Here is a 27174-nt window from a genome sequence, read left to right on the forward strand (position 1 = left end):
TTCTTATTAATAACAAATTAAGTTCTGATTGGGAAGAAGATAGTGAAATACTTACAATAAGAATTCGGCGAACGTTACGGTTGCCAACTGATTTGGATGAATCAGATGAAGAAGATAGTGTACAATGATCAGACTTTGATTTACCAAGGACCAATAATGAATTTAAAGGGTCTCCGGGTTCAAATATATTTCCCAAAGATACACAGAGCATTTCTACAAATTATAGATCGATAAGAAATTTAAATGTTTCATTATTTTTCAACATGATATCAAATTTATTCCCAAATTTGTATATGCTTTAGAATCAATCAATTAATTAATTAATTAATCAATTAATTAATTAATCAATCAATCAATCAAATCACAGGCATAAGTTTTACAGTGTACATATTTGTGTATTTTACAATACGATTATATTAGTTTAAGAATGAAAGTGTAAACTAATAATATATTTTAATAACATGATATAGCGAGCAAGTACAGTTTTATTTTCTACTATTTTTTTGAGAAGAAATTCAATAATTAGAAATATTATGAATATCTATAACTAACATCTTTTTCTCTCTCTTTCTCTTTTTTTCTCTCTCTCTTTCTTTCTACATATATATTATGTAAATACAGTGTGCGTAAAGTGATAAATTTTCACTTATTTACTACACATGACTAGTTTGGAAAAACTACTAATATAAGTTTTATTAATTCTGGCTAAATATGCAATTATTTTCTTATAAACAAAAGAAAGTGTTGTATCATTTAACATCTTCCTGAACAATACAAGTAAGTAATTCTATGAAATACTTAACATAGTTTTTAATACGCATTATTTAACTCGATAGTATTTCTATTGAATAAATAATTTACACATTAGAAACATTGAAATATTCTTTCTTTCCTTTTTCTTCTCTCTTTTTCTATATAATATGTTAGAAATATTTTGCTAGTCATGCAACGAGATACAGACAAGATGAAAAGTTACAAACAAATAAGTCGTAAGAGATATATGTATGTATACAGGGTGTAGCAAGTAAAACAAATTCATTACATTACAGAAGATATTCGAAATTGTAATCATTTGAAAGATGACCTAGAAATCTCTTTTACAAATAACAGAGATATTCAAAATGGACAGTGTATTATTGCCCCACCCTGTATACATAATTCTAATTTTTATATGATTTTATATAATGATGCAAATAACAATATTATTAACTGTATCATTGAATATAAATTATTTGATTATCAAAATCAAATATTATACATTTAAGCGTGTTGTGTTGAATTTTTGCAAATAGATCACTATTTTAATTATAACCGAATTATATATACTACATATTTTCTAAATAAAGATATTTTAAATCTAATATCATGTTTTAAATTATTATTCCACGATCAATATGTAAATACTAACTTAGTTCATGCTCTTATCCAGTTTTCTTTTAAATATTATATTATATCGTTCTAATTATACTATAATTAAGCCGGTAAATATGGAATGTTGCAAAATATAGGATTCACAAAATTGCTATTTCTGATACAATATTATGAAATACGGACTAGAAAATTCAATATACTTAAATGCTAGAAAAATTTAAATGACAAAAGCTATTTGTTATATTATTTATGATTTTTATCAGGCATCATTTTTTTTTTTGCGAACTATTTATAAATTGGTTTAAAATTTATATACTTTTATTATAACTCGTAATAAACTTTGGAAAGCATTTATAACATCGAAGAACTGCAACTGTGTCATTCAATGAAAAGAGGAAAAATCTATAACCATTGGAATTTGAATATTTTCATTTATCGAAATATTATCAATTATAAGAATACGATAGAGCGAGAAACGATAATAGCACTTGGTGGGAATACTTTCCAATTTTTCTAAATATCTTAAAAAAGATCAGCTGCCAATAAATACATGCTTCTCACGAATTTTATATTATATTATATTATATTATTATTATTATTATTATTATTATTATTATTATTATTATTATTATATCGTATTGATTATATCTAACAGAAATGCAATATTTTTATCGTTAATTGATAAGCTATACTTCATTTCAAGATTACACACTATACAATGTATAGATATCTCAATTAGAAAATATATTAGAAATAACTAGACGTATGAAAAAAAAAAAAAAAACATGGACGAACAAAGAGAACGTTTCCACCACGCACTATTAATAATATTCGCTACACAAAGAGACCAGATTATAATTCTATTTATGTACATATCGATATATCTTGGATATCTTTTTGTAAAAAAAAAAAAATATGAAAAAAGAAAAGAAATTCTCTTAGAAAATTTGGAATATTCAAATACGTTTTGTTAAAACGAAGCTTTCAGCTGCGATTTGAAAAAGTTTTCAATTATTTTCATTATGCTATAAGATTCAATATATTAGACTATTGTTTATAATTTGTAAATTTAACTACATCACATTGCTTTATTCGATTCCAAAGGTATTGGTTTCCTCCACCGCTAATAATAATTTTTCATATAAAATTTCTGGTGTAGGATATGGTGGAAGATCCAAACGATTAAAGCAAGTATGAGCTCTGAAAATAAAAAAACATTAAATTAAATTTATCGTTAAAACATATATTAAACTGTAAAAAAAAGATCTGATCATTATTATTTTGTACATTATAATAGATTAATTTATATTATGAAATAATAAAAAAAAGGAAAAGCAAAAATACCTGGGTAAACTGTTTGGTCTTCCCCACTTTTCAATACAAAATTTTCTTGGTCCAGTAGATCCACGTAAAGCTGCAAATCCTTCGTATGGAATGCTCGAAGTTCCAGTTACAAATTGTAATAATCGAAGTCGTTGTTCGTTCGAGAATCGGCTTATACTACTCCAAAACCATTCTACCACAGGATGTGCATCGTGATAACCGCTTCTATATTCCGTATGCATTCTCCAATCGTTAAGATCAATTTCAGCAGCACCTGCTATTACTAATTCTAATTCGCGTGCATCAAAGACCGATACCAATCGAGGATCTACCACTTCGTAAAAGCCCCGAACAAGTGATTCTATTTGTTCAGCGACGCCACGTTCTAATCGCCAACGTACAACCCTTTCAAGATATTCTTTTTTATTTTTTTCTGTAACAGCGATATTCCTTCCACCTGGTTTTAACTCACGTTCAGCTACACGACCCAAAAGTTCTTCAGTTACAGAGAAAGTTAATTCCAACGGTTCTATGCTTATATCCCTTTCTTTAATCCACATTAAACTTTGATGGAACTCTTGATCCAAACTTTCTAAATCGCTTAGGCTAGCTGGTATTCTCAAAAGTGCTTTGTAAAACGGCCTTGTAAAAAACGCATCCAATAAATATTGATGAACTAATGCCAAACCTAAAACTCTACCTGAAAATCTAAACCAATCGTGATAGTTATCAACAAATGCTGACATAGGAGATACTTGAACGGTGTATGTATCGTTCGCCGAATATTCGAATAAACCGTAATAAGGATTAAAAAGTTCACGTGATAGATGAAAGAAAAATTCACGAGATGGACCGCCATAATCCAAACCTTCTTCGTGATCGAAAATAACAACTAATTTGCCCTTTTGTAAATCTTTCTTAGTAGCAGCCATTATACGTGTAAAAGCATCTTCCAGCAAATGCTCTCTTCTAATATGCAGCCTAAATAAACAAAAATTCATTAAAATATACATCATTAAGATATTATTTTTTAAAATAACATTAAATTATTTACTTAAGTTTTCCCGGTCCTTGTCCATATCCTTTGCTTTCTAATTTTCTATAAAATGTTCTAAGTTTAGCTTCAAAATCTCTTCTATATGGAGCTGGTGCTCTGGCCGAAGCTCTTGTTAGACCTGGTGACGCATGTGGACTACCAATTGGAGATCTTCCAACATTTCCAGGTACATATGACATAATTTCTTGCTCGAACAAACTGAAAATAATATTCTTATTAATATAACAAATTATGAATAATAAGTGTAAATTAGAAATATTATTTCTCGGTACCTTAACAATAATGCTAAAGGTACATCATGTCCCAGTCTTTGTAAGGCTGTGGTACCTTCTACTCTAATGGTATTAACTTTTTCACGTAATGCTATATTTTGTCCTAATGCTGAATGCCTTTCCTTTAGAATATCTATTATATTTGGTTGTCTTAAAAAGGCCACAACTTTGTCATTGTAAGCTACAGGTATATCTGGTGTTGTCGTAATAGCAGATTGTTGTGGTCTGGGTGGTGGTGTAGGTGCTTCATCCAGTAACGTTCTTGGATGTGCAGCTTCAGTTGGTAATCTTGGATCAATAAATGATGTAGCTTTCCGTGCATGACAAATGAAAAATCTCTAAAATTCAATTATTTCTTTATTTATATATTATTAATATTATCTATATAATATTTGAGAAATTTGAAAGATAATTTAACAGTACTTGCCGTAATGGTAAATCGTAAATAAATCTTTAATTATATATCAGAAAATGTAAAAAAAAAAATAAGAAAAATAACATGTATACACTTAACGTACTTTGCCTGTTCTGTCGAGTTTTGATTCGTACCCTCTTGGGAGTTCTTTTGTTGGATCAGCAAAAAAGTTAATTAAAGTAACTAAATCTCTGTTATGTTCATATCTTGGAAATATAGCGGAATCTCTTCTAATTCTACTAATCATATGCTTTAAACTTGGATTACGGTTGTATAATTCCATAGCTTCTACATTAGTATGAAGGACATTGAAAAAATCAGGTCTTGTTAAAAATAGCACCGGTGGTATTGTTGTAATATCAAAAGTCTCAGAATCTGTTCTCTCAGTGGATCTGTCATTTTGTCTTTCATTATTTTCGCTATGATTTCCATTTGTACTGGGATTACAAGGCTCACGATCAATATTATCAGGCCGAGAAATAGTACGTCTAACACTCTGATAGCGCCTATCTAGTTGTTGTCTTCGAAGATCACAACCCGTATTTCGAGTAGCTAATGTAGGTCTTTGCCATGTTGTAGTATGATTAATATGATCTATATAGAATACTCTACCATGACTATCTATTCGTGCTTCCCATGCTTAAATGAGAATATGGGAGAATTAAACAATTGTATACAATTAATATTCGAATTTGTACAATATACATTAAATATATTTGATTAATATTATATTCGAATTTTCTTACAAGGTGGTAACGGTTCTTCTGAAGATAATGATATATTCGACGTTTGACACATTGGTAATGGTCGTAAAGGTTTTGGACGGTGGGTTGGTGTTGGAGGACACTCTGATGAATTAGATAATCCTCCTATTTCTGGTCTTGTCAATGATCTATGAGTTCTTGGTGAACTTAACAATGCTATACTTGTGGTTACTGCTGTCCTTGTCTAGAAAGAATTATTTTACAATATAAGAAACATACTGTGTATTTGTACAATGAGTTAAATTGTATAATATACACTTACAAAAGAAACAATATTTAATAATGAATAGAAACAGTAATTGTGTAAATATATACATTAATAATAGTGAAGAGAGATGATATAAACAAAATATTTAGACTTCCAAATGTGTAAGAATGTATGTGTAATAATAAACAGTTTATAAAATGAAATTTTACCTTCAAATTAGATGCTTCGTCAACATCTACGATCTCAAATCCAAAACAATCTGAAGGGTGCAAAGGCGCGGGGTATTTTGAAAGATGCCTTTTTGGTAATTCTGGTAGTAATGCATTCCTTTTGTGCAAGAATTTGTTCACTGTTCTTGGTGGAAGGGGTGGAGGATTTGGATAGAGCGTTTCATATAAAGACTCAGGGGGTGAAAGTCCGGCAGTGCTACGCCATAGCTGATAATATTCTACCCCTTCTTTTGTTATTATACCATTAGTTTCGGTTAATTTCTACAATAGAACACACATGCTTCTAATTTATTCAAGTAAATAGCAAATCCAAGTTTTGTTTTTGTACAAGAAAAAAACAGATTAGAGTTTGATATATTTCATAAATGGAATAAAAATATTAACATTAAATGTCATAATTACATAATAGTAACAAACTTATATAGCATGCTATTTATTTAAAATAGAATATTGAAAAATATCATAGTTGTATTTTCAACATAAGAATTGATATTATTTTTGAAGCATACCATTGCAGATCTGTTACGAGTTGAAACAGCTTGTTGAGATTCTGTATCGGAATTACTTCCATCACTACTGTTTGAAGAACGATGATCCAATTCTATACTCTGTGCTTCCTCTAATAAAGGTCCTTGCCTTGAAATGGATGGTTCTAAAAGCGCTATAGCATTTTCTTCTAATTCTGTTGGCGGAATTGCTGCAGCTTCATCTACGTTTCGTAAAATGGACATTTTAAATAATTTCTTTCCCTTTATAATATTACTATGAGGCATATCAGTTAACATATTTTCAACTGGCATATCACTTTTAGATGTATTTGTGGATAATGAATCAACTTTATTTAAATTATTTACATCGTATTTATCTTTTTCTAATGAGTCTTTATGGTTAATATCATCTAATTGCAAATTATCCTTGGTAATCATAAAATTGCTGCAGTGCGGCAAATTCGTAAAACTATCTTGTAATTGTGGTGTCTCATTCATTCTATGTAAACATAAGACATTAGTGTCATTAACATCATCCACCAATTCTTTATTATCAGTATTTTGTATGCTTAATGACTTCATAGTAGGGATTAAGTTATACTGGGAATCAAGCGAGTCTGTTTGAGTAGGGAGTGGACTTGACAACCGTTTTGGCACAAATGAATTATCCTTAGTAAAACCACTGGCACTATCTAATAAAGAATCATTATCACTATCGTTAGGCAGTTTTAATAGCTTCATTAAATTCATAGCATTGCTAACATCTGCTGAGCCATTATCAAACGTCGAATGTATATCAGGTAATTCATGAGAAAATGTTGACGATTTATCTGCATTCATATCATTACAATTATCTTTTGTTGCTTTAGAATTGAAACTAGTTAATATACTTTCATTGTTAGCTTCCGGTTGTTCACTCCTTGGATTCCAATTAACACATTTTTCTTGAATTACATTTCTATCAGGAAACGTAGATTCAAGATCAATTTGTAATTTTTCATACTCATTGTCTGAACTTGCAAAAAGATCTTCTTCCTAATTAAATTTTTGTGTGACAACAATGCAGGCATTGGACTTGAAGTTCGTGCGAGTTCTTCATACATAGCATTATCATTGACGGTAACATCTTTGGAAAGCTCACTCTTGTCATCATATTTTCCTTTAGATGCTAATATATATGACGCATTCGTTTGTAGAGTTTCTTTTTTATTTGGATTTTGCGTAGTATAAATAACATTATTTGTTATTTTATTTTGGAGAGATTCAATCTCCCCTTGTTGCGAAGAACCATTCTCAGGTAATATTTGATTATCGAATGATACAGAAGAGTTACCCGCTTCTTCTATTATTTCAGTTCTATCATTTGATGTTACAGTCTCCTTGTTGTTATCTACATTTAATGTAGTATTATTTGTATTCCCTTTTATAGATGTTGCCAACTCTTCTGTAGGTCTTTCTCTTTCCTCATCTTGGCCACTTAAAGTGTCAATACTTTTTATTTCCGATGGCATTCTTACAACATACTTTTAATTAATTTCATTAATTTATTTTCATTTCACGGACCCCTGTAACATAAAACAAATATATTATATTAGAAATTTATTGGACAAGGTATTGGAATTACAATTACTTGACATTACAAGCACGTATCAATTATATGTGTTTCATTACAAACATAACTATGATTACAATTATATTTTAGTATCATTTGTATGATTTTCAATTCTTTAGATTCATTATTATAATAATAAGAAAAATATTGTATATATGTGTTTGATCAGAAATATTATATTTATAAGAATGAAAATCAGTTGAAAAGTATAACTTTGTGATTTCTAATTTCATAATTTGTTCAATTGAATGAATGAATGAATGTTTATTTACAAGAATACATAATTATTTCACAAATTATTTATAATATAAAAAGTTAATGTTCTAAAGGTTACATGGAAATACTTAAAGGAGTAATCTATGAAATATTTCTCGAAATAGTTTAAGATAATTTGAAATCATCTAGTCGATAAGAAATATTTTCTAATATTAAAATAATAAATAATAGAACTTACACATGACACATCTTTCGTAAAAATTCGCAAAAAGACATTTCATTTATTCATTTTATACAATTGTAATTACTTTCATCGACTCGTCTTATTAATTATACACGGATACGTTACACCGATGAACATTGTAGTTTGACAGAAAGATATAGCAGACTGAGCTCAGTATTTTTTTATATTCTTTCTCTTTCTCTATTTCTCACACACAACACACACACAACACATGCAAACACTATAAAATAGAACAGCTAGTAAATGTAACTATACACGTGTTCTGCCATATCATTTGTCCTTCTCGTTTCGTACAATTTTCTAATCCACGAAGAGACAAATATCGAATGGAAAAAGTTTTTTTGACAAGTTCAAGCAGAATTTTATTTCGATCGACCAATCAAATTCCTCTATTATCGATAATCCAATGCTATTGGTCGTTTCGAGAAACGCGCTTTTAGTTTGAACTCACTGAAACATGTTAAGAATTAAAACTGATTTTACAATAGATGGCGTGAATTTTCCTCATAAAAATTTTATACGTTGATTGGAAAGTCTTATGATTTTTTTAAATTGAGATATAATAATGTTCAATAGTTAAGTTTAAAAAGTTTTACGTTAAAAATTAATTAAGTATTATTTTTTTTATTGTCGCGTGTATAACAATGAATAACTTAACTTCGGAGACGTCAGCAACTTCGATATCATTGGACGAATCATTGCAAAAACGTGCGGATAAAAAAGATCTTTATGAGAAGATAAAAATGGTTATTAGAATAAGTATTAAGAAAAAAAAACTTTATAATATCATTTAATCTGACGTTAACGTGAGACGTTAACGGATGTGTTATTTTTATTTGTTTTAGAATATGCAAGAAATACAACGAGTTGCAAAAGATGTTGATGAAAATATGAAAAAAATTCGAATAAATGTAGATATTACAGCTACTTTATTGAATGCAATTAACAAATCTGAAGAAAATTAATATTTATTCTTTGATAAATATTAATTTTCATTAAATATTCTATAAGGAATTTTAAAATACATTCTCATTTTAACTTACTTTTTTAATAGAATCGTTTTTATTATAATGCAACAGAAAAACTTTATATAAACGTAGATCGATTAATTAGAACACTGTTTTAGCGATAGAAATGTTCTAAAATAAAATTTATTATTTTCTGTTTACATAAAAAACGTATCAAATAATTTCAAAGAATTTTTGTGTTTATCTATACAACTATATATTGTGAATAATCTGCAATTATAAATTTAATTGTTTATAATATTAATCGAATAATCTTCGTGATCGACCAATCGATCAGTTAAGAATGGACATGAAATCCGCGAGATGTCAGTTTTATTCATCACGTTGAGTTTTGTGTCATATTGAAAATGCAGACCAATTTTTGGTACAGAAGTTAAATGTAACATGTTATTTGTTTTTATATAATATAATTGTATTTAAATTAATTCCTACTTTAAATATAAATCTAACAAAATATGGAAAATATTGAAAATAATAATAGATTAGATGAAAAAGCCATGGATTATGTGGAAAACATAGTTGATAATAATAAGGTTTCACATGTAGAAACAAATTTAAGTAAACGGCAATTAAAACGGGCAAAAAAAACCGAAAAATGGTTGGAGAGAAAATGTGAAAAAAGGTACTCATTCTATCTTTTAAATAAATTAATAATTTTAATAATTTAGAACACAAATGTATATTTAGTTAAACTCTCTCTTTCTCTTTCTCTCTTTCTCTTCCCCTGTATTATTATACATTTATTTTTCTGCTCACAGTTAATTAAATCTATTTTTATTTGATATTTTTGTAGAAAACTAGAACGAGCTAAAGCTAGAGAAAAACGTGCATTTGCTCGTGCAAATAATATAAATCTTGGACCGTCTAGAAAAGCTTTAAAAAGAAGTACTATGGCAGAGAGTAGTTGTAAGCTTACTGTTACAATTGATTTATCATTTGATAATTTAATGATAGATAAAGATATTGCAAAATTGATTAAACAGATATTAAGGTGTTACGCTTTAAACAGAAGAGCTATTGCACCTTTACAATTTTCTTTAACAAGTTTTAATGGCAAATCCAAACAGGAAATGGAGAAGCATAACGGATATGAACATTGGGATGTACGTATATCGTTTCTTGTTCTATTCCTTACGTTTATTTGAAATACACTTAAAAATTTCTAAATTACAGGTAAAATTTGAATGCGATTCATATAAGAGTATTTATCCAAAGGATAAAATTGTGTATCTTACTAGTGAATCAGAAAATGTGATAGATAGACTCGATCACAGTTGTATATATGTTATAGGTGGCTTGGTCGATCATAATAGTCATAAGGTAATTTATAATTGAATATTTTTCAATATTTCTTCATTTGTTTTTTTTTTTTTTTTTTTTTTTTTTTAATCAATTTCATTATTATTATTTTATTAGGGTCTGTGTCATCAGTTAGCAACAGAGAGTGGGATTAAACATGGTCGCTTACCGCTGGATAAATTTCTCCTAATGAAAGCTAGAAAAGTTTTAACAGTTGATCATGGTAAAAGAAATTATATTAATTTAAATATATATATATATATTATCATAGTTTGTTTTCTTATCATTTTATCATAATAAATATACAATTAATTTTGTAGTATTTGAAATACTACTTAGAGTAACGGAAGGTAAAACATGGCAAGAAGCATTCCTTCAAGTATTACCAGAACGTAAACAAGCCCAACCAATTGTATCTCCTACAAAGACAACTGAAGAATATAATCAAACGGATGATATTGAAATAGAACAAAATTGTGATAAAGATATGTGTAATATAGAAAATGTATTCAAACAAGATTAAAAAGTTATACAAATTTCTAATATTGTATTATTAATTTAAAGAGAGAGAGAGAGAGAGAGAGAAAGAGAGAGTGAAAATTAATTGTTCATCTATCAAATGATTAATTAAAGTAACTCATTTAATTATACCACACAATTAAACGTTTCTGTTAGATAAATTATATGTGATATAAAAAGCACAGTTTTTTTTTTTTTTATTAAAAAGAAATAAAACAAAAGACATGATGCATTTTATATACTTAAAATTTAAATGGGAATTATATACTTAAGAGATTTTGTCGAATTAAAATTTGAATTTTGAATTATGGAATTTTTAGTTAATCAGTGTAAAAATTTTATTATTTAATACCAATTACCTACAATTTGATGGTATATTTCATTGAAAGAAACAATAAATACATAATTTATCATGTACATATTGTACTACTAATGTGTTAATAATTGCGACTATTAATAATTAATTGTAAAAATAACGCAATATGTACACACATTTTTTTTTTTTGTGGAAACAATAATCATGATCTGTTATCTTATCACAGAAACCATTTTAAATAGGCCATAAACATTTCTCGTATAAAAATAGATTCTGTCAGATCACTTATACTTTTTATTCAATCTTTTGCAGTTTTAATTATTATTATTCCAAATATTACAATAAAATTTGTTAATTAATCTACTTCATTTCCTATACTAGGGAATAAAATGTTGTAAATGTTAAGATAATTACATAATTTACCAAATGATGCATTTATAATAAGCTAATTAAAAACATATTTTTTAGTTTAGATTTATTTTTGTAATACAATTTGTATAATAAAAATGGATTAGAATAATAATTTTTGTTTAAAAAAAAACAAAACGCTTAGATCAATCAAATCAATAAAAAATTAGTTATTTACCGATGAGTAGTAAATATAAAACTATATCATTAAATTCTTTACCGTCTGCTTTACCGCAAAAAATAAAATAAAAGATAATAATAAAAAATCATTACAAAGAAAAATAATTCTTAATCTGAATTTCAATAATAATTTTACTCGATTACAAATATAACCCATTATTATATTCAGTCTTTGATTTTATCTCAACAAATTGTCATTCATTTTTGTATATTTTGCTTGAATTCTAAAAACTAGAAGATTTCATTCAATCTAGCTTACGCGATAAGCATTGTATTATTATTTACACAATGCACCATGATTAAAAATATTTGGTATTGTATTTACATGAGATTTCCTGTCGTATATAAAAAATATTAATAAAAACATCGTAATAAGATACCCGTAGAATTAATCTCAGATTATAATTGAGCAGTTAACAAACGGTTTAATAATAATTTTTAAGTCAGCAAAATAATAAAAAAATATTTTTTGTTGCAAAAAATTTAACTGAAAAAAATGTTATTTCATCGGTTGTTTGCAATTGATTGAATGTTAATTATATGCTACTAGTATTTTTGTTTTTTCTCTTTTTCCATCTTACGATACAATATATATATATATATATATATATATATATATATATATTTGTTGTAATCTGATGTATGTTCTCGAATATATTTTGACAATAGCTCTTTTTCATTTACTTATTGTTAATAAACGAAAACAAAAACACATTCTGAAAACTTATTAACTGATTTTAATCTACTTATTTATCTCTTAGATAAATATACAATGTTATTACTTTTTCCTAGATAAGAGAAAATAATATATGGTAATTTACAAAATGATACGTGCTTCATGGAGCTCACCCGTGATAAATATATTAATTAATTATAAATACATGAATCAGTTTGTTTACTATTCTTATATAAAGAAATTTTCTTTTCTTTAATTCTTATTATTACACATCAGAGATTATATGCTGCGAAGATTTGTTTACTAAGAAATATGGAGTTAATAAATATCTTTCAATGAACAAATTAGTTGTAATTACTTTTTTGCGTGGAACAAAACTAGTTAGAATTGATCTTTCAAATTGTAAAACATATTGTGATTAATCTTATATTAAATTAAAATAACGTTAAGCGTGTGATATATATATACTATCTGCTTTTAATTTTTTATATTATTATATGATATTTATATCTTTAAATATTTGTATGTACCATCAAAAAATGTATCTGAGTATGTATCAATTCAACGTTTCATTGTTAAGTCTAGATCACAGAAGGGTCTCCATCTACACCTTATTAATATAGTTTCTAAATGTTACTTTGTTGTATGTATCTGTACACATAGCATAAAAATAATGATTTTCTTTTTAATAATTTCTTTTAGTTATATTTTACTAAAATTTTTCTATTCATATTTTTCTTTTCATGTGTAATGATTTTTTACAAAATATATATGCAAATATAGCGAGAGTGTTAATGTTTAACAAAAATACTTTTTCCGATTTCTATATAAAAAAAAAAATAGAAGCAAGCCAATACTTATACGAGTCATAATTATGTTCTTCCATCTTATTTTGCATGTATGTAACAGTTTTAAAAGAAATATACCCACGTTTCAGTTATCTTCATAGATTTTTGAAATCTGCAATTTCCTCATTGCCAATAATTACAAATTCATTATCACTTTCATCACTTTGATCAAATTTTTTTTCAGCATTTCTTGTCTAATATCTATTTCTTCCTCCGAGGATGAACTTTTCTCAAAATGTTTGCTTTGGAACTTAATGTCACCTATATCTGTCTCTTCGCCACTAAGTTCTAATTCTGAGGCAACTTCATCACTGCTGTTCTCATCGTGAGATGGCATTAGAAAATTGAATTCATCATCGTTAAAAAATTCTGTAATGAACAGAACAAAATTATTATTATATCTTACTATCACTTGTGCTGATATATAAAAGTAAGAATCATACCGTTTTGATTATCTGATTGTTTGTTCAATGGTGTTGGAGAATGATTACCAGATTCTCCTGCCATTTTTAATACTTGAAGACTATCTTCAGTTACTGCAGGTAAGAATTCTTCTACTTCGCTATCCCATTCTATAACAATTTGATAAGGCACTTGCATTATTAAGAGACAGAATGGCTTAATATCAAATATGTAATATTATATTTTCATTATTTTTACCTCTATGTGATATTACTGTTCCAGGTAACTTCAGTAGTAATGCAGGTACTGTTAGAATGCTTAGACCTAATATATAGGCGAGAAATACTCCACTCACAGTGCGCCCAATTATCCATAGGGTCAAGGATAAGATACAAGTAGTGGCACAAAACTATAATTTTATTACACAATTTACAAGTGTGAGCTTTTATCTCCATTTATCTTCAAATACGTCAAATAAATTGCTTAATGCTTTTTATATACACAGTAAACATATTTCATAAGTATGAATATTATTATCCGAGTGAAAGAACATGAATCATAATAAGAAATGTTAAAAGATAACATACCACCCCTGGCTGATCTTCCCGCAATTGCTGTATGCTCCGGAATAAATATTTTATTTGTCTTCCTATTTTTTCAATCTGTTCAGCTTTGGGTTGTGATCTATAAACATATTGCGAAGCTTGTTTATGTTGATTCTGAAAATGGACAATTTATTATGCATATGCGATTTGTTTGATCATCTAATATGCATAATGTTCAAGTATATAAGTAAATCTTTGTAAAATTTTTAATGAAGATAATAAAATAATCATTGAATATCTAGAAATATTTCATTTTACGTTTCCGTAAACTTTTCAATATTATATTAATAGAAACGTTTAAAGAGTAATATACAAAATTTGATTAGAAAAAATTAACATTGAAACAAATTACGTTCTTTATTCAAATATTCCATTTGAATATTAATTTACGTCTAAAATAACTTTTTCTACCTTTCCATAAATTGAAATATAACAATTTTTTCAATTATTAATTAATTTTATTCGTTTGTCGAAAATTGTGTTATTAAAAATCCCAAAGCTTTGAACCAAAATAAAATTTAAAAAAATGAATTAATTCCCACATGCGCAACCCACATACATATATATATATATTTTTGAAGCTTAATAACATACACTAATTCTCCCTTGTTCTCTTCTTGTGTCAGCGTTTCCAGATTTTTAAAACCCAGAACCATAAAAAGTGCAATGATGCTGGCCGCTGCAAAAATTCGGATGTCTAGGAAAATTATCCCCCTGAAAAATTAGTAGTAAACACTTGCCTTTCATTTAAACTTTATTTTAATAATCCAATGGATTAGTTATAAAAAATATATATAAATATATTAGAGCATAACAAAGTTAATGTATTGTTGAAATTATAAGAACAAAATTGGATGGATTTTAATTATTAGTAGGTTTACAGATATAAATAAATGTGATTATGCACCCTAAATATCACGGTATTAGAATACTGTACCTTAAGTATATTATTGGTGCAGAAACCTACCGCATGCATTTTCTAAAATTTTAATGCAGCTTATTGTAATAAATAAATATAAATAAATGTAGAAGAATGAGAAACAATGGAGTCGAAACGATGGAGGAGTGTACACGCTAGGGGTTATACATATGCGACATTATATTTTTTAATTCTTATTGTCAAGTGCATAGAGGTGATAATCAAACATTGCATCTCAAGAAATGCGCGTGTAAAAGTAAGTACACACATATGTACGTCAGCAAGTAATGTAACAAGCGATCGCAATTCAAAACGATCGATGTGCATGCACGCGTGCGATGTATAAGTATATGTATAGGTAGGTATATGTATACGTAGGTATAAGTATAGGCATATATATATATATATATATATATATCATATTTATGTGTGTATGGGTGAGTGAGTCAGGAGCGAGCAAAGGAGTAATGTGTATTTGTTGTGTTAGTGAGAGTGAAAGAAGAGAATGGATAGAAAGAAAGAGAGAGAAAGAGAGAGAGAAAAGAGAAGCGCGTGCGTGCAACACACATTAATGGATATACAATAATCTAAAAAAAAAATGTATTCACAGGAGTGAAAGTATTGGTCACTCACCAAAAGATTATACTATAAACACCCACTGTATATAAACTGTTATAAGGGTTTTCCCATAGTATGATATTCTCCAAAATTCTAAAGAATTTATTCAGAGTCTCAATATCGTTAACATTATTACGAAACTCTTGGTCATTTTTTTTCTCTAGAAGGACAGCCAAATTCCTTGAAGAATCGGCCTCGTGGCTCATCTTTGTTACATCGCAGGACAACGGCGATGACGATGTTGCTGTTGCAATTATTGCTGGTGTTGTTGGTGAATCTGCTTTTGGCTGTGATGTTGGTATTGGTGTAATTGCTGGTGTTGACGATGATGATGATGGTATTAGTGGTGGTGTTGCTGTTTCTGCTATTGTAGTTTCTGTTGTTGCAGTTGTTACAGCTGATGATGATGATGATGAAAGCGAACTTTTCAACCCGCGTAAATAATCCGCGATTTTTCCTAGCTGTTCCATGACAATTCTAGGATAATATTTGTTATCACTTTTATCGACCTAATTTTTCTTTTCTTTCGGCATGTTATACCCTCGAACGGTCGTAGAAAAGTATTTTTAGCGCGTGACAACGAGTAAAAGAGACTTTTCAACAACGTATGAGACTACGATGGCCCGAAGAGGTTCCTTCTTTTCCGTTTCCGAACTACGAATGCTGGACGCTTGAGAGGGATGCTAGAGAGGGGGAGAAAATGCTAGAGAGGGGATGTTTCTCTATATACGTATATTTTACACATTTATTCCTAACTATGTATTTATGTGCATGTATATATAATGTGTATTTGTTGGGTATATACCTGCGCATGCACACCGTGCATGAGTTTATAAAACATACAAACTCAATTGGTAGCAGTTTTGCTCTATTAGTTTTCAAACAGAGAGATAGAGAGAGAGAGAAATATAACTATTAGAAAATACTCTTTATTTACCTATTAATGCAATTCAATTTTAACGTTTTCTCTAATATCGTTTATTTTTCTTCTTCAAGCTACTACGTCATTCCTGAATGCGCTTGTATGCTGTAAATATATATATACCCACACCCATATATATCACATGCATAAATAGATATATAAATGTATACAATCTTACTCTTCGCTTACCATACATTTAACACATAATAATTGCAATGCGAGATCACAAATCGTCATAGTAGTCATGTTACTGCATACTTTTTTACATTAGTTTGCTTTTTTCCGAACATTTTCAAATCAGTATTATTGTTCATTACGATAAATTAATTAATTGAAAAGAAAAAGAATACATTTGATCAACAATTTTTCATTGGATGACATGTAAAGCTTATTTATTCTCTTTGTAATATCTAATTCTAGCAAAGCAACAAAGCAGAGAACATCGTCGAATCTTCCAAAATCTTCAAGACAAAATATTTATTCTCTTTGGATGCGTTATATTTCTTCCTTTCTTCGTTCAATTCGGTAACTATTTTTCTTTGTCTTTCAGGCCATAGCTCACATATATATGTAGATGTATGTTAAGCTTCTATATAACTGACAAACAAATGTTCTAAAATCTTACGTCTCTATATTAAATTCAATAATAATAACAAAAGAATTCATTTGTTTTATTTAATATTTAATACCTTATCAAGTTTCCCATCGAATCTTATCGTTACTATCATTGTGTCATATCAGGTGATAATTCGTAGAATTTTAAATAAAAATATATTACAATGAGATATCAACGGAAAGAAACTAGCCAATGAGAAGTTCCCAAAGTGGAAGCCATCATGTGACGTATTCTTAAGGTCAGACATTTTCTTCTTAGTGACGGATCACTTTTGATCGTTTCCAAATGCATTGCATTGCATTCTATGTTAGTATGATACGCAACACAAATTGCCGTATAAGTTCATTATTTTACAGGTTGTTTTTTCATCATCATCATCATACAATAGACGTTTACCTAATTAATTGCTTTCTGGAAACATATTAACGAATTTTCTAACGCAATTACAATGCACTAGTTTAAAAGTTTATATAAATGCTGAATATATGTATATAATATTTTAATTTTATTATATAAGGATAATAACAACTGCAATATACAAGCTAAGATAAAACAAGCTAATTATTTTTCTTTTCTAAGATATGTCTTCAAAATTTTTCCAACTTTAATAAAACAATATATCATTAGAAAAATAAACTGTATTTTTTTTAACGCTGTTTGTTATTCAAAATACAGTAAATACGTTTCATCAAATTATTTTGCGCTTTTGTTGGTTTTATATAATAAAATTAGATATTTATTGTAAATAAAAAAAAAAAATCTTTCTCTAGAAAATATAAATTTTATAAAATAATATAAATATATTCATATATTAAAACAAGTAAATGTATTATTCATATATTTCATTTAAATCTTTAAGCTAAAACTATATATATATATATATTTATATATATGCGAAGTATTAATTAGATCTAAAACAAATGCAAATTTTTGGCTTCCGTGTCATATGTTCTCTCTTAAGGTATTATTATTACTATTTTCATACATTCTACTTTATCGACAGAACGAATGAAAAGTAGATTGCATGGATAAATAAGGATAATTTTTGCATCGTGTAATATTAAATATTTAAATGCATCTTTGAACATCAGTGCATCCTTGTTTGAAATTTTCTATTAAATCTTTTTTATAATATATGTGATTATATATATAAATACATATATATATATATATATGTATGTGTATGTATGTATATATAAATATAGTTAAGGTTTAAAGAGGTTAGGGTTATAACACAATCTCCTTGATAGTGCATTAACTCTATGGTTAAATTCATAACACAACATAACGTAACAATATATCTATTTGTTATTTATTTCGTATGTTATTTGTATCGTATTTCGCCTTTTTTCATAAAGATTTGTAATTAGGTATTTTTAAAATAACAGTATCTGAAAATATCAATAATATTAAAGATCATTCAAAATATTTCAATATGACAAAAAATTATTCTACAGAAACGTCTATTCCATCTAAATTAAAGGTAAACATTATTTTTTTTATCTTCTTCTAATCAACTTTTTTATCTTTGTTCATATATAGACATGATTGATTTTTTTTTTAAGGGCTCTAAAGATCATAATGATTTTTTAAATAGAATTACTAAATCATTGTATTATATTGAATTTCCTGTGACGGATTGTCTCAGTTTGCCTGTTACTGGTTAGTAATGTTATGATTTTTATTTTATTTGTCATTAACAGTTTTTATTCTTGTTGTTGCAAAAAGAATAATTTGTATTTTTAATGAAGACAAATTAATGTTTTTAGAAATGGCGGCAGAACTTTTTAATGGGGTGAATCATACATTAGATCGATTAGATGTGGAAGAAGCGAGTAAAATTTCTAGAAATGCTTGCGTTTCCCCATGTTCTTTGATCTTAGCTTTATTATATATAGAAAAATTAAAAGATTGTAATCCAGAGTATCTCCATCAAGTGGCACCTTCCAAACTGTTTCTTGTTTCTTTAGTAATATTTTATTTTCTTACATGTAAAACAGATGTTACGCATTAATTTTCCATATTAAATAAAGATTATTTTATTTTTCTATAGATGGTAGCTACTAAATTTTTGAATGACGACGGAGAAGAAGATCAAGTTTTTAATCAAGAATGGGCTCTATCAAGCAATCTAAGTGTATCACAGATGAATCAATTGGAAAAGGAGTTCTTAAATGCTATTGTAAATAGAAATAATATTATTTCAAAAAGCGTATGTTTAGAATAAAACATTATTTTAATGCTTTTATTTGTTTTCTATAGGATTGGTGTGTATTTATTCAAAATCAAGATTTTTGGAAGAAACTACAAGAACTGGAAAAAGATATTGCCTATAAAGAAGCTCAAAAACGTGGCTGGTTTTCTTATACAGAATTGAGCTGTCTTATGGATTCTATTAAACTGCTATCTCTTGTTCATGAATTTATAAATATATATTCTGTTTGTTTAGTAGCGTATGCTATTGGAGTTGTAACTATTTTGGGATCTGCTATAGTTACCAGTCATTTACCAGGTACACAACTTGGTTCAATGATATCAAGAAATACTGAAAATATAACAAACGTAAGCGTCAATATGGTCGAAGAAAAAGAAAGACTAAACCAAGATATTGAAATACCAGATGTATTTACAACGATGGATTTTATACATGCTACAAAATCTGATAAATCATGCAAAAGTAATGCAGGAGTAAACACATCCTGGAAATGGTTACGTTCTATCGTTAATTGGCTTCACGAAGATACATATTTAAATTCACAAGCATTAGTACCAATGAATAATGTACACTTTATCGATGATATCTCATTTTCTATTACAAGTAAATTCATTATTAATAGTAATTCTTCTACAATATTAATTGTACAATGAAAAGAAAACTTTGCATTAGGAATTATTGTTTGTTTTGAAATTTTTTTTTTTTTTGACAAAGATCTTAGTATTTTCTATGAACATTTACGGAAATAAAAAAAAATTATTTATACATTGAAATTAGTAATAGAATGATTTTCTTTTTCTTTACTTAAACTACAGATAAACTTTCTATAATTTAATTAAAGATTTTATGAAAGTTACGTAAAGATATATAGATATATATATATATTTTTTGTATCAATTTACAAACAATGTATAAATAAGATTATATTAATAATAAGTCTCTATAATAAATATATTCTGTAATAATAATATGGAAATAATGATTTCAACAATATTCACTTATATCATACCTTTCAGAAAAAAATCTCAAGTGATTTCAATAAGTAATAAACTAATTACTAAATAATTAATATATATATGTAAGTAGAAAATATATATTTTTCTTATTTAAATATATATATGTGTATTTATACATCTACATATCTATACATGTGTACATATCTATCTAAATATTAGCAAGGGGATATTGAGATACGGAAATGGAACGATTTCGTGACATTTATAAATATCGCTTAAACATGTATCTCTATTAAGATGCATAAAATGATTTTCCATTGAATAAAATTGTGCCAATAGTTTTATAAATATTTTTCCACGTGATTTAAAATGCAGTAGTGTAATAAAATTGTTTACCTATTACAGAAAAAGTTTACAGCTGGTATTGTTACCATTCCGAGTAGACATCCTATAGTAATTCCAACCACTCTACCCTAAATCATTATAAAAGTTAAATATAAATATAAATACAATTGAATACTAATATAAGTTTAATCGAAAACTTACTAAATTTACAGCCATCCTTGTTCTTCGTAGCTTTGATTGTGCGTTGCTTAAATGTGGTCTTTTAATTCCTACCTTTTCTACTAAAATTTCTACCCAATTTGTAGATCCAATTCCTATGATATCGGATACCGTATTTCCTAAAGCTGCAGCTGCCATAGTTGAGATAGGAAACTTGTTGCTCAAAAACAATTCGATGTAGTCACCCTAAAAGTTCTCAGTTACATGTTGAACACATAAATTATATTATTCTTCAATACATACAGCGACTATCATGATGGCATTGTCGAGAAAACCGAAGGCAATAAATGGAATACTATTTATAAATGCAACTGTAACATTTTTTTATATCATTATTATTGATTTAAATATATATATATGTGTGTGTATATATATGTTATATAGATAGATTTACATTATTACATTGCATACCTTTTAAAAGGACTTTATTACTCAGTCTTGCATCACTTTCAGCTGTAATTTGAAAAAGAATATCAATTTTATAATGCACAATTTCTATTATGAAGAACTTTGCATGGTATCTCATATAAAGAAAAATATGTTAGGTTGTTGTGTTTATTAAGAGTAGTAAAATGAGTAGTAGACTGTATAATTTATAATATTAATAATATCAATAGTAATAATAATAAGGGATAAAGCATTACCAATTACAATGAACTTTGTAATTGTTAAGAAATTTAAAAATAAAGATTATGATTGATTTGCTTAATATCAATCAAGTACACATAATTTAAAAAAAGTGATAATTTATTATGAGAATTAACATACATTGCTCCATTTGATGAATTTCTATCTACATATAGACAATTACAATGAAATTACATGATCATTTTCAAATAGGATATTTTGCATTATAGAAGTATTACTAATGTAAAAAGAAAATATTTTATATCTAATAGATTATACATAAAACGAAACATCTTAATGTGAGAGAAAATAATTTAATAATTAAAAAAGAAAAGCGCCTAATTATTAGTTTCTTATATGAATACATTTTAATAAATATCTATTAAAAATACACAAATAATTCATTAGTTAAGCATATAAATATACTAAAATATATAAAATTAACATAAAAATACTTATAAGTATAATATATATTTTTTGTAACATGCGCAAGACCAAATTGTGAGTATTATTCGTCTATGTAAAGGATTATTTGTTAAAGTTAAATTATTTTAGATAGTAAAATGAACAGATACAAGAAAGTTAAATAAAATAGTAAATAAAAAGTTTAGTGGAAAAGTTTAAAGATATATGAAAATATATAAACTTACATAGATGTATTAGTAAAATATATATTAAATTTTTATGTAACTCTTGAATAAAATTCATACATAAAATATTGACTAGAATTGATCACAGAGATGTTTTGTATATAGAATTATTTATAAAAAATAAAAATAAAGATTACGGTTTGTAAATAGTTTTCAAATAAATTTGTTAATATTATTACCAGACTTTTGAAGAAGCCAATCCTCGGGGAGAGGACAATAAGTACCAGTAGGATCAACCTCACCAAGATTAGGCAATTTTGTAGGCCTTCCTAGTTTACTTCTCCAACGAATACCTGCTAATTGAGCTGAAAAATAAAGATAAAATAATTATTTAATTTTTATTCTTTATACATATATATTTAATTTAATAAATTACCTTCATACGAAGCTTTTTCGTCCAGTGATTGATATTTGCTCAGAGCAGTCATGAGAGTGATCCGTTCCTCTGGAGATAATTTTCCTGCTAATATGTTAGCTTGTTCTTTAGTTAAAATATTTGGTGTAGTGTTGTTGTTGTTTGAAAATACGTCTCTTCTCAAAGTATAGTATACCAAGGGACTTTTATGAAATCTTCTTAATTTTATTCCTGAAATGTATGATGTCAAGAAAATGTTCTATGAATTAGTCAGATGCTATTTATAAGAATTACAAATTTATAGTATTTAACTATGTTTTTTTTTAAATTACCAAAACTGTTCATCCCTCGGTGGAATAAATACATTTCTCTACCTAATAAATTAATTGACACGCACATCTTCTATAAATAGTACAACAGAAACACGAAAAAATAATCGTACGACGATATTGCAATTATCTTTCAAAATATTAACGATTTATCGTTATTAGAAATGCTGTCATCGAATAAGACTTCGTTCCTATGTCACGGGATTAATTGACAACGAGAGCGATTAGCTTTTTTATTATATGTAAACTAAATTGTTATCACTTAAATATATCGACAAGTTCAAATGTTAATAATTACAAATAAAATTGATTTTAGTTCACTTTATTTTATTGAAAAAAATCAATAGAAAAATAAAATAGTTGTGATTAATTTAAAAAAATGATTTTATTTTATCAGCCGGTATGATACTGTTAATGATGTTCGCTACCTTTCACTCGAAGCATATACGACTCTAGCGCTAACTGTGGAAAAAAGATGAACTACGAAACACCACACGTGCCTATAATATCGACTGTGTATCGATATATGATCGATGTATGGAGGGTAGAGGTAAGGAGTATTTACTTCTCTATCCGATTTTATATTTCAACATATCGTATTGAATGATCTGGCCTTTATTTTTTTTCTTAATTTCATTCTTTATGATTATTTTTATATAATTATTAATTTGCATATTCTCCATATATACTTAGTTACGTATTATTCACGTCATTAGTCATTAATAAATCGTACTCCGAACGTTTTAACCCTATATTATCTTTATAAGGAATATTATTACCATTACACACATGCGTAACATTCGGAGAGTTATATAAACAAAATTTAATAGAAATGTTTTTATAGAGGAAAAAGTGTCAGTCTCAAGGTTTATTTCGAAGAGGACGGTACATGGACCATATACTGGGTGTTTTCAAACAACATATACATTCCTTTCGATAATTTAACAATTATTTTAATATTCTAATACACTCTCTTCTTATATATTAAGGCATAATTTAACAGTCGAAGTCATCACTGCGCAGGAGCGATAAAACAAATATAATTTAGCTTAAACAATTGAAATATTAATAGAGTAAAGTACTGTGTTCCATGTATTGTAAATAATTATTAATTAATCGAAAAGAGTGTATATTGTTATCTGAAAACACCCAATATATGATCGGAGTACCTTATTCCTCGAGAATAGAATTTGGAAAGTGTTAGTTTTTGTCAGCTACTCCCATCCCAAGATCATATCGGTTCCCTTTGATATATATGGTAACAATATTATAATAAAAAAATCCTACAATTATCTTACTCTTAATACTCTGCATTCGTCTCATTCTCTCGAAACTTAGTTTTTTGAAGGTTTCACTTTTAACACGTGTGATCTACACACATTATTTTTTATTTTTATTTCATATAAAATACTAAATATTATTCTATTACTAAAAATATGCATAAATTAATAACATTATTAGAGTTCAATTTTTATCATTATTTATAAAAATACTAGCTCCGCTACCTTGAATACTGTTACTTCTTATTCGACCACTGTTATTTAATCTTGGTACGGGTCTCATAAATAATGATCGATTCTGTCCAGTCTTCGTGGGAGATCCTAACACTGAATTCAAATTATAGTTAATACATTTTGTTTAATAATTACCCACTTAAAACAACTTACCATTTATATTTGTATTAGAATATTCAGTAGAGTCCGTAACTTGTGGAGTGATCTGCTCTATCAACTCAAGCTAAACGCTTTCTTCCTTTATAACACGTGTTTTCTGTGTTTCTTGAGATTTAGTTACAATTTTTATTTCTTTAATATTTGATTCATCTGATTCACTGGTCGGTTTAGAAACACTTGCAAGTACATCTACTTCGTTATTATCTTTTAATAACTCTTTATCGTTAGTATCAATAGTATCATTAGTAATACTACTATCATTATTTATATTAATAGCATTAATAATATTATTCTTATTATTAATATTCTCCTGAACATCATTATTTACATTACTGTCATTACTTTTATTAATATCATTAATAGTATTATTCTCATTATTAATACTCTCCTGATTATTAATAATTTTAGGAATATCACTATTCACATTATTATCATTACTTTTGTTAATATCATTAATAATATTATTTTCACTATTAGTATTCTCATGATTATTAATATTCTTAGGAATATCATTATTTATATTATTATCATTATCTTTATTTTCATTTGTTTTATTATCGTTAGAATTATTTGTTTCATCTTTAACTGCACTTTGTAACGCCCTTCGACGCACTGGTACTGTGGCCACTGCTTTTATTCTTGAACGTCTCATCTTAAAAGATGCTTGTTAGATATTTAAAAAATCTATACAAAATGGAATGCTAGACGCAGGAATGAATCAGATATAAATGCTCGATGTACCTGTTGTCGTTGTTGGTCATTTGTTCTTCGTCTATTGACTGTGAAACGGCGTGATTGTCGTTGTTCTAATCTTCTGACTTCATTGCGTTCAGCTCGTGTATCTTCTGGCTCTTCTTGATGCAATTGCGCCATTCTGACACGTGCATCAGTATTTTGTTGCTGGATTTGTTCTTCTGTTCTTTCGGATCTTCTATTTCGCAACTTTCGAGCTTTACTTGTACTACGGCTCAAATCAGCCCCTTTGCGTTTTCTTGGCATTGCTCACTGTACAAAACATACATAAATAGAATTAATGAAATTATTTAATGATGAAAAATGTTAAAAGTATAATTAGGGCCAGGATTTTTGCCGCAGTTTTGAAATGATTAGTTTTAATTTATGAAATTATAACAAAAATATAAGTTTTATGGAAAAATTTTTCAAACAAAAGTAAAAAATTAAATTTTATGAAAACATTGTCTCTTATAATTTTTTCATACAACCAATATTTCCATTGACATTTCAAAATAAAGATTCATAATGATTAATTTTTTGGAAACTATGAAAATCTTAATTGTTCAATTACATTTTTTTAATAAAATTAAATTAAAATTACATTTTTATAAGATCAACAACATTTTCGATATAAATAAAAAAAAGTATACTTACAACACAAAATCCTTCCAACACAAAAATTGGAAGCTCGTGTCACGTGTTGAGTACTTTTGAGGTTATAAAATCACTTGATTAACTAATCGTGCAAAATACACTCAAAATTGATAATTTAATTATTATTGATAAAATAGGAATGATTAAAAGTTAATATGAGAGTTACACTGAGATAGCAAAATAATAATTGTCAACGTTACTACTACACTTGATGCATAAACAATAATGATGGCCGACAACTGTGTAGGGAGTGAGAAAGAAAGGAGACCGGCTTCGTTCTCATCCCTACTCCGTGCTGTTTACTGGGTCAGAAGTGACACCTGTAGACATCTGGCGGGGATAACTAATTAAATGACGATTGATCAGTTTTCGACCGGAGAGGAAAAATGATTAAATTACTAAAATGGCTATTAAAAAATAAGGGTTGATCGTAGAAGGGTGAAAATTGAGGATTGTATGTATTTTTGTATGTTGTATCATAAAAAAATAGAAATTAAAAATTTTGTCTAAAAAATGAAAAAAAAGTTTAGGGGTGGACTACCCCTAACATTTAGGGGGATGAAAAATAGATGTTGGCCGATTCTCATAGATACCGGATAAGCACAAAAAATTTCATCAAAATCGGTCAAGCCGTTTCGGAGGAGTATGGCAACGAAAACTGTGACACGAGAATTTTATATATTAGATTTGATTTACAAACATTTTTTTAAGTGTTTTATTATTTACTTTCTTTTTAATTATTATAAAAATTTGCGCCTGTACGAATGCAACCCTCCAGACACACTTTGAAAATGTGTGGTATCACTGCTTACTAATACCACGAGATAAAAGATATACAAAATGGTTCACGTATATAGAAA

General features: G+C 27.4%; 6 protein-coding genes across 9 annotated transcripts; 2 read left to right on the plus strand and 4 right to left on the minus strand.

Annotated features, from left to right (window-relative positions):
- Positions 1 to 172: 172 nt before the first annotated feature.
- Hecw (Hecw ubiquitin protein ligase) lies at positions 173 to 8492 on the minus strand. Its single transcript, XM_015335683.2, is given in 10 exon segments — positions 173 to 2571; positions 2716 to 3675; positions 3749 to 3949; positions 4024 to 4361; positions 4542 to 5077; positions 5185 to 5386; positions 5620 to 5901; positions 6150 to 7153; positions 7156 to 7693; positions 8195 to 8492. Coding segments are annotated over 9 exon segments (4119 nt in total). The 5' UTR covers positions 7640 to 7693; positions 8195 to 8492; the 3' UTR covers positions 173 to 2459.
- A 239-nt stretch (positions 8493 to 8731) lies between these two features.
- Positions 8732 to 11070, plus strand: LOC107074332 (tRNA methyltransferase 10 homolog A). Its single transcript, XM_015335677.2, has 6 exons — positions 8732 to 8946; positions 9046 to 9850; positions 10022 to 10331; positions 10402 to 10548; positions 10645 to 10750; positions 10848 to 11070. Exons 2-6 carry the CDS (start codon positions 9684 to 9686, stop codon positions 11048 to 11050), a joined length of 933 nt encoding a protein of 310 aa, XP_015191163.1. The 5' UTR covers positions 8732 to 8946; positions 9046 to 9683; the 3' UTR covers positions 11051 to 11070.
- A 750-nt stretch (positions 11071 to 11820) lies between these two features.
- LOC107074329 (uncharacterized) lies at positions 11821 to 16493 on the minus strand. The gene is given in 7 exon segments (XM_015335673.2): positions 11821 to 13649; positions 13652 to 13843; positions 13918 to 14046; positions 14135 to 14285; positions 14464 to 14560; positions 15076 to 15195; positions 16034 to 16493. Coding segments are annotated over 7 exon segments (1224 nt in total). The 5' UTR covers positions 16489 to 16493; the 3' UTR covers positions 11821 to 13569.
- A 114-nt stretch (positions 16494 to 16607) lies between these two features.
- LOC107074330 (protein CNPPD1) lies at positions 16608 to 21137 on the plus strand. Of its 3 annotated transcripts, XM_089170610.1 has the most exons (7): positions 16608 to 16748; positions 17361 to 17465; positions 19014 to 19039; positions 19122 to 19218; positions 19326 to 19525; positions 19610 to 19738; positions 19819 to 21137. In XM_089170610.1, exons 1-7 carry the CDS (start codon positions 16733 to 16735, stop codon positions 20422 to 20424), a joined length of 1179 nt encoding a protein of 392 aa, XP_089026736.1. In that variant the 5' UTR covers positions 16608 to 16732; the 3' UTR covers positions 20425 to 21137. The 3 variants fall into 3 exon arrangements, with proteins under 3 accessions (XP_089026736.1, XP_089026737.1, XP_015191161.1); XM_015335675.2 differs by lacking the exon at positions 16608 to 16748 and having other exon boundaries at positions 17369 to 17465; positions 18927 to 19039; XM_089170611.1 differs by lacking the exons at positions 19122 to 19218; positions 19326 to 19525 and having other exon boundaries at positions 18927 to 19039.
- LOC107074334 (uncharacterized) lies at positions 19964 to 23392 on the minus strand. Of its 2 annotated transcripts, XM_089170616.1 has the most exons (8): positions 23256 to 23392; positions 22945 to 23154; positions 22748 to 22873; positions 21703 to 21744; positions 21535 to 21602; positions 21274 to 21477; positions 21124 to 21200; positions 19964 to 20101 (listed from the first exon to the last, which is right to left on the minus strand). In XM_089170616.1, the coding sequence occupies exons 1-8, from the start codon at positions 23320 to 23322 to the stop codon at positions 20092 to 20094; spliced, it is 804 nt and encodes a 267-aa protein (XP_089026742.1). In that variant the 5' UTR covers positions 23323 to 23392; the 3' UTR covers positions 19964 to 20091. The 2 variants fall into 2 exon arrangements, with proteins under 2 accessions (XP_089026742.1, XP_015191168.1); XM_015335682.2 differs by lacking the exon at positions 19964 to 20101 and having other exon boundaries at positions 20999 to 21200.
- On the minus strand, positions 23255 to 26601 carry LOC107073771 (uncharacterized). The gene is made up of 4 exons (XM_089170615.1): positions 26315 to 26601; positions 25667 to 25930; positions 24920 to 25577; positions 23255 to 24859 (listed from the first exon to the last, which is right to left on the minus strand). The coding sequence occupies exons 2-3, from the start codon at positions 25922 to 25924 to the stop codon at positions 24990 to 24992; spliced, it is 846 nt and encodes a 281-aa protein (XP_089026741.1). The 5' UTR covers positions 25925 to 25930; positions 26315 to 26601; the 3' UTR covers positions 23255 to 24859; positions 24920 to 24989.
- Positions 26602 to 27174: the final 573 nt, after the last annotated feature.

This window comes from Polistes dominula, unplaced genomic scaffold (genome assembly GCF_049000335.1).
Source record: "Polistes dominula isolate Pdom_NZ unplaced genomic scaffold, Pdom_raw_medaka contig_79, whole genome shotgun sequence".
NCBI classification, from domain to species: domain Eukaryota; kingdom Metazoa; phylum Arthropoda; class Insecta; order Hymenoptera; family Vespidae; genus Polistes; species Polistes dominula.